At 41.6% G+C, this 12180-nt stretch overlaps 1 protein-coding gene across 1 annotated transcript; it reads right to left on the reverse strand.

The window, feature by feature from the left end:
* Positions 1–11763, reverse strand: LOC307271015 (uromodulin-like; the record flags this gene model as incomplete). The annotated part of the gene is made up of 12 exons (XM_080054901.1): positions 1–39; positions 218–290; positions 1531–1553; positions 1745–1904; positions 3298–3546; positions 4051–4208; positions 6358–6545; positions 7465–7551; positions 7802–8297; positions 9183–9313; positions 9719–9898; positions 11697–11763. 12 exons carry the CDS (start codon positions 11761–11763, stop codon positions 1–3), a joined length of 1851 nt encoding a protein of 616 aa, XP_079911027.1.
* Between the last annotated feature and the right edge of the window lie 417 nt (positions 11764–12180).

A 12180-nucleotide genomic window follows, 5' to 3' on the forward strand; every position in this document is an offset into this window, starting at 1 on the left:
TCACACTAAAAGCTGCGACGTCTTCTGCTCCTCAAAACCCTGAAGACACAAACAGAGAAACGTTTATTGATCAGAACCTGAAGACTCACCCTGCGTTCCTGATCTCATACTCTTTCTTTTCTCTTTTCTACACACTACATCTGACAGTACGGGGATTGGAACGCAGCCCATGTTCCAGAGAACAACAGATGTGTTTGTATTGGAGGGAAATACTCACAGCTGATTGGTCCAACAGCGACAGGAAGCTGATAGGAGGAGGCTGCAGACCGAGCCCGACGCCTTGAACAGTTCTTAAAAACAGAGAAGAAGATTTTATAGTTTACTAACAGAGAGAGTTTATTAACAGAGAGTTTATTAACAGAGAGAGTTTATTAACAGAGAGTTTATTAACAGAGAGTTTATTAACAGAGAGAGTTTATTAACAGAGAGTTTATTAACAGAGAGTTTATTAACAGAGAGAGTTTATTAACAGAGAGTTTATTAACAGAGAGTTTATTAACAGAGAGAGTTTATTAACAGAGAGTTTATTAACAGAGAGAGTTTATTAACAGAGAGAGTTTATTAACAGAGAGAGTTTATTAACAGAGAGAGTTTATTAACAGAGAGTTTATCAACAGAGAGAGTTTATTAACAGAGAGAGTTTATTAACAGAGAGAGTTTATTAACAGAGAGTTTATTAACAGAGAGAGTTTATTAACAGAGAGAGTTTATTAACAGAGAGTTTATTAACAGAGAGAGTTTATTAACAGAGAGTTTATTAACAGAGAGAGTTTATTAACAGAGAGTTTATCAACAGAGAGAGTTTATTAACAGAGAGTTTATTAACAGAGAGAGTTTATTAACAGAGAGAGTTTATTAACAGAGAGAGTTTATCAACAGAGAGAGTTTATCAACAGAGAGTTTATTAACAGAGAGAGTTTATTAACAGAGAGTTTATTAACAGAGAGTTTATTAACAGAGAGAGTTTATTAACAGAGAGAGTTTATTAACAGAGAGAGTTTATCAACAGAGAGAGTTTATCAACAGAGAGAGTTTATTAACAGAGAGTTTATTAACAGAGAGAGTTTATTAACAGAGAGTTTATTAACAGAGAGTTTATTAACAGAGAGAGTTTATTAACAGAGAGTTTATTAACAGAGAGAGTTTATTAACAGAGAGAGTTTATTAACAGAGAGAGTTTATCAACAGAGAGAGTTTATTAACAGAGAGTTTATTAACAGAGAGAGTTTATTAACAGAGAGAGTTTATCAACAGAGAGAGTTTATTAACAGAGAGTTTATTAACAGAGAGAGTTTATTAACAGAGAGTTTATTAACAGAGAGTTTATTAACAGAGAGAGTTTATTAACAGAGAGTTTATTAACAGACATTAAATTAATAATGAAAACATAGATTAGGTCCGTCAAAGTTTATATGTTTATAAATTGCTCCCGATGGTCGTGTTTCACCCTTTCACCCAAACATAATAATAAAATGTTTTACATTTCAGAATGTTATGTGTTTATGAGGACAGGAGGACAGGTGCACTCACAGGGCTGCAGGGGGCGCTAACACCTTAGAACGGTAAGACGCAAAATAATAAAGGTTTTGAAACCTTGACTGTTTCAAACTGCATACAACCTATTACTATTGTATCACATTATTACTGCATACAACCTATTACTATTGTATGATATTATTACTGCATATAACCGGTTTAACTTGAAAGCGGTCATCGGGCCCATAGCTCAGACAGGTGCACTCACAGGGCTGCAGGAGGCGCTGCTCCGGTCACACATGCTGATTCTGCAGTGCAGGTAAACGTCCTCATACGTCCCTTGGTACAGGAAGAACAGAGCAGAGAAACGAGCTCGCCGCGAAGCACCGCTCTCAATCACCTTCACATGGCGCCGGTCAACGGGACACCTGGAGGGAGGAGACAATCACACAGCAGATCAAATCCTGTTGGTATCTCCAAGGTCGTACTTATAATAAACATTAAGACGGACACATCCCCCCAGGATTCAAATATGCTCAAAATGTACCCCCCCCCCAACATATTTATTTAAAAAAATATAAAATAAATATGAAAGCTGCTTTTCCACAAGAGGCACACGTCATCAATCATCAATCTAAAACAATAGGGATTTTTAGAATGAAAGGAAATTAGTTTTCAAAATTTCAAAAAAGGTTGGGGCAACTTTTACTTTGAAAATCTACCCTCTAACTGTCAAGAAGGATGACTATGTGAAACCCATATACTGGGCCTATCCGAAAAGTCCAATCTCCTAACCTATAAGCCTCCTTTCCTATACCTTAACCCCTAAACGTCATCGGGGTTAAGGAGAGATGAAAGGTGCTTCCTATCGAACATAGGAAAGGACAGCACTGTTTCAAATGAATTCGACTCCACTTTTCCTAACCGACGTCATTGCGCGATGGCGAGTAGCCTATTGCTGACGTGAGTCACTAGCGTGAGACTGGAGACTACACTATTCTCCGAAAATTGACTACAACAAGCGCTCGTTTGATCCATGCGTTCTTTTCATATTGATTTTAATCAGGTGGTCGCCAACAGAGTGAGAATCACTCCCATATATCCCAATTCACATGTGGAATAAAAAGAGGCTACACTTATGTTGATGTTGAAATGAACTGCCCCCAGTAACTTCATTAAATGTGAAGTTGGTATTTTATTTTCTTATGGTGTAAATTATGTGCTACGAAAATAACTATTATGATGTTGGTCTTTTATGAGTTCTTTATTATCTTAATGGGGAGGGGGGGGGTATTTTGTTTTAGCCGAGTTAAATCTTCCTCTCTTCTCCTCTCCTCTCTTCTGTTTTACCTCTTGTTCGTATTCGTGTAGAGTCAGTAAACTCCGGCGGTGGCCTGTTGCTTTAAATCTTGCCGCCGTAAAGGATTATGGGATACCACTATCTCCTTTCCTTTTAGCATAGGTTGGTCAGGAGTAACCTATGCTAAAGGAGGGTTAAAGGATGAATCGAGGCTCCTTTCCTATGCCTTTCCTGAGCATTTTGAGAATTCGGATCACCTATCCGCCGAGTACTTCCGGTTCATCTCGATAGGAAAGGAAATTTCCTATGCAAAAAATACTTTTCGGATAGGCCCACTGACTATTAGTGGACAAGATTTCACATTCACTCCAACACAGTCAGTTTGATGACAGCAGCATCTAGTGGACGATGGAGGAACTGCAGTCTGCTCATTACCTAAAAACACTATACACTTGATAAAAGCATTTGGTAAAAATAAGCTAAAAAGCCCGTTTACAGAGATAGCAGTTTGTGGTGGTCACCTGTTCTGGATGAGTAAGTGTCTGTGTGCGTCACTGGCGTTGGGAGAGTTTGTGACGTAGCAGGTTTCCAGCAGCAGCCCGAAGCCGTCGTATTCGGTGTTGTTCACGGATACGCCAACGTGCAGGGCGGAGCCAAGCGGCAGGCGGACCGGGCCGGCGGGGAACGCCTCGCTGAAGTCCGGCCTCGTGTACAGAGTCATGGAGGCTCTGGTGGGATCGCCCACACTCACCACACCCTCCCCACTGGCCCTGTGAAGAAGACCATGTCAACAACCAACAACACTGAATGAGAAGGTAAGAACACACACACCCGGTCACATACCAACAACACTGGGATGAATGTTTGTTAATAGACTTGTAGAGTACTCAATAGATCAGGGCTGCCTTCCACTAACAGACAGACAGTGGGGAGGGTCCGGTCTGACTGGTGGCTAGATTGATGACTACATGAACCAATCAGGGGCTGCCTTCCACTAACAGACAGAAAGTGGGGAGGGTCCGGTCTGACTGGTGGCTAGATTGATGACTACATGAACCAATCAGGGGCTGCCTTCCACCAACAGACAGACAGTGGGGAGGGTCCGGTCTGACTGGAGGCTAGATTGATGACTACATGAACCAATCAGGGGCTGCCTTCCACTAACAGACAGAAAGTGGGGAGGGTCCGGTCTGACTGGAGGCTATAGATTGATGACTACATGAACCAATCAGGGGCTGCCTTCCACAGTGATGCGGTGAAGGTGGTGAACTCACAGCGGCTGGTAACTGATGGCGGTGTCCAGGCTGGTGATGTCAACCAGCGGGAAGATGCAGGAGAACTGGAAACTCCTCGGGACGTGGATGGATTCCTTGGTCAGACCGGGGGGGTACACGAACACAATGTTGGTGTACAGGACATGGGTCCCGTTGTTCTGGAAAGAAAAAGATAGTTTTTGGGCGTTTTTGCATGTTTATTAGACAGAATGGAGAGACAGAGATGAAAAGGGGCAGAGAGGACAGACAGACAGACAGACAGACAGACAGACAGACAGACAGACAGACAGACAGACAGACAGACAGACAGACAGACAGACAGACAGACAGAGAGGGGAATGACATGCAGAGAACGACCCGGGCTGGATTCTAACCCGGGTCTGCTGTGAAGAGGACAGACAGACAGACAGACAGACAGACAGACAGACAGACAGAGAGGGGAATGACATGCAGAGAACGACCCGGGCTGGATTCTAACCCGGGTCTGCTGTGAACAGGACAGACAGACAGACAGACAGACAGACAGACAGACAGACAGACAGACAGAGAGGGGAATGACATGCAGAGAACGACCCGGGCTGGATTCTAACCCGGGTCTGCCGTGAACAGGACTGAGACTCTATGGTAGGGACGGTTTGACAGTTGACATTGACATTTGTTTAGGCTAATGATTGTTTTCAGATACCATTTCAAAGGCTTTGAATACTCATTTTCAAAAAAAGAAATTAAATAGGGGAGAACGGGGTAAGTAGGCACACTTTTTACTCTAGTGAGAATTGCTCATCACCAAAACATCTGTCAATAGCCATTCCTACATTAAATTGAAGCTTAAGGTGTTGGCTAGAAATGTGTGTCTCTCTTTTTTTCCAACTTATTGTAATGAAGAAGTAATTTACCATCAAAGACACTCTGACACATTGTGACAACCAACCCCATCAAGGGGTCGGTTGTCACACACTATGGGGCTGTTTGTCACAATGTTATCTTAATGGGAAAAATCTTAAAAAGAAGGCAAGGAGGCAGAACCAAATTTGAATGTTTAATTGCATTGTCAAGTTGACAAATAGGCCTACATAACGTTCTGTAGCCTTGGCAGCTGGTCTAGTTTGGGATGCACTGGGTTGTTTTGATTTTGTTGCCCTTTTTTCTTTTGCTTGCTAGCTGCCTTTTCCTGCTCTATTCTTTCCTTCTCTGGGGTGTCAGTGAGGATACAGCTTGACAATTTCTTTCGTTATTGGGTTCCTTTTCTGGCTGCAGCATTGAGATAACATGTGACAACCAACCCCCCAAAAAATTTGACGACCAACCCCAACTTGAATTTCTTGCTAGCATCAAGGCCAACAACCATCTGACAACTAATTAGCTTGCTAACCACAATCTAAACTATAGTTTACCCTTCACACTTTCTGAGGGTAACAAGTGTTTTGTTATAAACCCATTGTGTAAAAGCCTAGAAGAAAAATACTGAGAAGCAAAATATTTGGAATTTGACATGAAAAACACAAAACATCCTCTCACCTGAAATGCAGCTGTCTTCCTCCAAGGAAGTCTATGTATGTGACCTCTGATCCCAATTCTGGACCTTTTTTATATCAACATTTCAGAGCTAGCGCGCTCTGGTGGCGAGATATAACGAATGTGACATCCAACCCATGTGACAAATTACCCCGTTCTCCCCTACTGTTGAAAGTACAGAATGTACTATTGGAATATTTATCCCAGCCATGGACAAACATTTTATTTATTGTTAATTGAGTAAAATATATCCCTAACCTGGTCCTACCAGACCATCATACTTCATCTAGCCCGGTCCTACCAGACCATCGTACTTCATTTAGCCTGGTCCTACCAGACCATCGTACTTCATTTAGCCTGGTCCTACCAGACCATCGTACTTCATTTAGCCTGGTCCTACCAGACCATCGTACTTCATTTAGCCAGGTCCTACCAGACCATCGTACTTCATTTAGCCTGGTCCTACCAGACCATCGTACTTCATTTCATTTGTACAGAAGGTCTGGAATCGCTCAATTGACAAACGTTAACTCACTTGAAGGCGGGTGTCTGTTGAAGTTTAAAACTATTTGATCTGCCTAGTGCCACTCTGGATCTGCCAACCAATCGCAAAACGTTTGGTTGTGACGTATGTCATGCACCGGCTTCTGAGACACTCCCTCTGTTCGCTGATTGGACCGCCAAAAATTTGGCTAAGAAAGGCCCAGACATTTGCACGCCTGGATGTAATAAAGGAACTTCACCCTTTTTTCTACAGACAAGTTCTTTGGATTCTTCTTGATCTTCACTGACCTTCACCACGTTTCCACAGACGTCCCTCCTTCGTTCCACCAGGTAGGACACGGTCTCCGGGTCGTCCACCTGCTCGTGGCAGCGCGGGTCGATCAGGTGAGCAGAGGAGCCGTTCAGCCCTTGATCCTCCAGGAACTTCTTCCCCACCGTCAGACGCAGCTGGTCCCGTCCACACACCAACTCTGGCTCTGGAACAAGGCATTGTGGGTATTAGAGTCTTTTGAACTTCAACAACACGTTGACAGACTTTACGCCACACAAACCACAGCTCAATCAGACATGTTTGTGATGTAGTCAGATGTTTTGTGAAAGTTTCTAACCGGAAAGAAAAATATTTGAAATGGTAAATTAAATATACATCAAACTCCTTTCATGAAGGTAAATCATAATCATCAAAATTCCAGCTAAACGTGATGTAATATGGAACCCCAGAATAGACCATGTGTTTTTCAATCCCTAACGGCCTCTGCACATCCTGCGTCTACCTCTGGAGCGCGTCGCCTTACCTTACTGCTGCGTCTCTCGGACTTTTCTCGGACACACATGGAACGTCTCTGCTGCTGCAGCGCTGCTTCTAAAAGCCCTATCTTTCTACATAGAGTTTTCATAGATAATTCCCATTAAAAATGAAGTTCTTTCGTTTCATTTATGATGCATATGATTTATATTGAGTCTAATATTGAGTCTGGACAGTAATCCGTGCGCCCCATTGCCTTTTTTTTTTTTGGAAGTTTTATTTTGAAAGGGACACACCAGGACATGGTGAAGCTCCAGTGAAAGCTGCCGGTATGAAGTCAATATGACTCTCAGCAGAGTATTTCTCTATCAGTTAAAGCAGAGAGACCCGAGAGAGACGCGCGACTCTCAGAAAAAAATAGGCGAGCCTCCTGAGGTAAAGGGGAGCGTCGCTGCAGACGTCGCTGCAGACGTGCCTCCGACGCGCCTCAGCAGTGCGTCTGAGGTTGGATGTGTGCCCGCTCTAGGTTGATTACACGGTCAGTGACAAAAAGTCAGACGCAGACGCGAGGTAGACGCACAGTAGAGGTAGGATGTGTGCAGAGGCCGTAAGATGGACGACTGAATAGTGGATTTTTCTAAGTCACTCACTCTGAGTTACACACCTCCAGCTGATCTTGTCATCGCTCAAACAGGCCTGACCTGCAGTGCAGGTATTACACACCAGGGTGTTGACATCTGATGAGGAGCAGAAAACAACTGAGTCCACAAGAGAATCTGATGGAACCAAAGGTCTAACATTCCTCAAGACATGATCATCTTCTGACACAGATAATGGAATGAGGAGTCTATTCGCTGTCAGTCTGATGTAGAGAGAAACTAGACTTGACTTTGTGCTTCAGCAGCTGAAGCCTCTGGATCTTGATCTGAGCATTTGGCTCAACCTTGATACCACAGTGTGACTGCAGAGAATGAGCTTGTTGCTTACCTGCACAGTATGCCAGAGAGCAAATAGTGGGGTTTATGAACTTGTAGACGTAGTATTTTCCTGGGCAGGCTTTCACATGGATTGGGTTTTGCGGGTACTGGCAGCAGCCTTTCGAAGAGCTGCCACAAACCTGGGCCCGTATGATGCCTTCAGAGAGCTGCGGGTGGGGCGTCGTCAGCCACAGTGGAGCAGAAGTTCCACACATGTATAAATCTATGCATCTCTCTGGCATCTGAACGCTGCTGCTATTAAGGAACAGACGGTACCAGCCCTGCCAGGCCGGGCCACCCCGGTCTGTGCGGTCGCAGAGATAAGGCGGCGCCCTGTTGTCCGTGGCTCTCCAGGCGTCATTTAACGGCGTGTAGTGATCACACGGGTCCATGCAGCGAGATGTGCCGTCCACCAGGAGGCAGTCCTGACCTGAAGGGCACGGTCTGCCACCGCAGGAGAACGTCACGGAGCTGGTTTGGGCCGCGGAGCGCTGTGGTAGATCAACCTACATGGAGAAATACAAGAGAGACAGGAACACAAACTGGTCTTTCTGTCAGGAACATTTAAAGTCCGTATACTGTGTAAACCAAAATCCACTAAATCACAGAATATCACCAAAGTACTTTTAGTTTGAGCTACCACATACGACCTGAGCATATACAAGGTCAGAGCTCTTTGCATATTTCTCAACAGTGGAATCCTTACAACAAAATGCATTTGACAGAAAGCATTCAAGACACACTGGTAAGACTTGCCTTATATTGTTAATATGGAGTTAAACATTGTTGTGTAATGCAAAATAGAAAAATAAGATAAGCTGCGATTAAAAACAATTAATTATTCAACAGCCCTACTTTATAGGCTTTTGTTTAACAATAAAGTTATCGTTAAATCGTTAAAAAGAAAAGAAAACTTGCTGTTATAAATCAGTGGTCCCCAGCATGGACCTATTGGTTAAATAAAGGTTATTATAATGATAATAAGCATGGACCTATTGGTTAGATAAAGGTTATTATAATGATAATAAGCATGGACCTATTGGTTAAATAAAGGTTATTGTAATGATAATAAGCATGGACCTATTGGTTAGATAAAGGTTATTATAATGATAATAAGCATGGACCTGTTGGCTAAATAAAGGTTATTATAATGATAATAAGCATGGACCTATTGGTTAAATAAAGGTTATTATTATAATGATAATAAGCATGGACCTATTGGTTAGATAAAGGTTATTATAATGATAATAAGCATGGATCTATTGGTTTGATAAAGGTTATTATAATGATAATAAGCATGGACCTATTGGTTAGATAAAGGTTATTATAATGATAATAAGCATGGACCTATTGGTTAGATAAAGGTTATTATAATGATAATAATATATTACCAGGCAGGAGAAGGAGCCTTTGGTGTTCTGGCAGCGTTCCCCGGGCCCACATGGAGTCTGAGGCAGAGAACACTCGTCGATGTCCACGCAGCCCTGCAGAGCCGACCAGCGGTAGCCCTGGCTACAGCAGCCTTCAGTACACAGGGAATACAAGCTACATTTAGGACTTTTAACACCTTTTGAATGCAACTTTAATATGAAATGTTACGCCAACGTCATCAAGGCCATTCTGGCAAAGGTAGGAAGAAGAAAATGCATAACGTGATCTTTTAATAAAGAATTTTTGTTTATAACTCACATTAATATACTCACATTGATACTATACCAATAGCGTTGTGAAGTGTTTATACTCTTAATAACACAATCAAACAGTACTTATTCATCTCATAGCGACCCTCTCCAAGTGTCTAAAGGAGCAATCTAAACATGTCAGACCTTTGTAAAGGAAGTCCAACACTTTGTTGGTGGAATTAAAAGCCTTATTTTGAGAATATTAAATTCAATGTTTTGTAATGCTTTTCAGTCCCTGTGGTTACCTTGGTTACAGGAGGTTGGGTCGTAGCAGGTGAAGCCGTCTCCGACCCAACCGTCGTCACAGCGACAGGACACGGCCATAGTCTCTATTCTGTTGTCATGGACTCTGTTGTCATGGACGCATCGAGCCCGGTGGTGACAAGCGTCACAGCTGGTTGCTACGGAGTCCGAGGACACGCCCACTTTAAATACAAAGGATAACTTTCACGTTTAACCATTTCATGCATGAATTATGACATGCTTAGTCTGGATTTTTTTCTCAAGTGATTTTATTCTTCTTTAAGCATGAAAAGAAAAAATATAACTTCAAAAACATAACACACATTTTTCAGAGGGTTTTACACATGTCCACTCGGGTGGACTCCATGCGTTTTGACTTCTCAACTTTGCAATTATTTATTTAACAAAACAGTGAAGAAAATTATATATTATCTGAAAACTATAAAATAATATATATTTTCAATGCCTGTTCACATATATTAACATATTCCAATACTTCAATCTAATGCAAAAGTGTGGAATAATTTTTTCAATCAAAATTTTATATAAAAATAATAGAAAACGTTTTCCTTGGTTCTCCAATTTCTCTTTTTCAGAGGTAATTCAAAAGTACAGCCTACTGACGTGTACATCACTTCATCAAAGCTATTTTAATATGAACATTGGCATCATAGTGACACCAACTGTTTTACACATAATGGGATAATCTGGAAAAAATGTTTTTTTTTACACAAATACTTCAAGTTGCATTCTAATAACATGAATCAATTGATTTAAAACCAAAAAGTTACATCAAAGTAAGTAGTAGCTTTTACAAGCACAACACATCTGCAGTCATAGTATATATTGAAGTCTGTGATGCATGATGTCCAATTTAGTGGACAGGTGATTAAACATAATTTCCTCCCAATGTAAAATCAATAATTGGAAATTTTACCAACTATATCACTCTTAAGATGTTACTTGATGTTGCCATATTTTTTTGGTTCTCCTATTTTCGAAGTATTTACAGGATATTCCTGAGCTGCTCAATTTTTCTGCTCCCTGTCGGCCATCTTGGTTTTGACTAATTGTGGCTGCTCTTACAATGGTTGGCCACTGGTTGGCAATGCATTGGATGACACACAAGCCCCAACCTCAGCGATTTTTACCAGCATCCAATAAGGAAGTGACCACAACTGTAGTAACCCGGAAGTGCCACTGGGGGCTGGATGCAGAAGACAGCCATGTCTCATTGACTCCAATGTTAAGCATGCCGTTTTCACAGCATTATTAAACCTATTTCAGGCCTGGATTAAAAAAACATTCTAGTCTGTATGTTTAGGTCATATCGCCATGACAACACTGAGGGGGGTGAATTTTTTTGGCCCACGCTAGTTTTTATTCTTTTGGAGGTTAAAATGTATTGGCGCGATCTCTTGAGTGACAGCTCTCCGCCCGTTGTCCCTCACTTTGCCTCGGAGGTATACGTCAGCTATCTCCCTCCCCCTCACAAAATGGCGACGCGTACAAACCAGGATTATTGGATGCCGTGTGAATAACTGAGGTCAGCCCGGATGCTACATCCATATTATTTACTATCTATGGATGACACACAAGAGTCCACTGTAGTAGCTGATATGCAACTAGGCGATCTACACCCATGCATATTCAAGAAAACAGCCTTTGAATAGCTGTCCACTGTGGGGACCACTATGCGTGAAAGGGTTACATTTATTTTTATAGCTCTTCACTTTCTTAATTTATAATTTAAGGAATATAATACTTTGAGAGGCTCAGATATAACAGCTTGTGAAGCCTTCTCAGAGAGGCTCAGATATAACAGCTTGTGAAGCCTTCACAGAGAGACTCAGATATAACAGCTTGTGAAGCCTCCACAGAGAGGCTCAGATATAACAGCTTGTGAAGCCTTCACAGAGAGGCTCAGATATAACAGCTTGTGAAGCCTTCACAGAGAGTGGAACCAGTGTGTGGACTCACCGCTGGTCTGAGCTGAACAGGCAGCCACGAGCAGCAGCAGCATCACACTCATGATCTGGTAGAACATCTTCAATCACCTCACTGTTGGAGAGGGAACAATAAAATAAAATAAAATAAAATTAAATTAAATTAAATAAAATAAAATACTAAAGTTAAATGTTTTCATTTCATTTAACTTTTATTTACCCTCGAGAGACCAGATCATTTACAATGACGTCGAGTTCAAACAAATTCAAAGGAAAAACAACAATACATACACAATATTCAACGCAAATACATCAAATACACAACAACAGGTGAAGAGAAAAACTATTGAAACATTTACACAGTGGTGAAGAGTGGCAGCAATTAAAATGAAATGGGTGAAAGTACAATATAGCCTAATTAAAACAGTTACAGGTAGAGTTTGGCAGATTTAAGATAGTTTGTTTAAATTGGTTAAAGGATATGAAGTTATTTAGTTTAATTTGTTAAAAGCAAAACA

This window comes from Ammodytes marinus, assembly GCF_949987685.1.
Source record: "Ammodytes marinus genome assembly, contig: scaffold_47, whole genome shotgun sequence".
NCBI classification, from domain to species: Eukaryota; Metazoa; Chordata; class Actinopteri; order Uranoscopiformes; family Ammodytidae; genus Ammodytes; species Ammodytes marinus.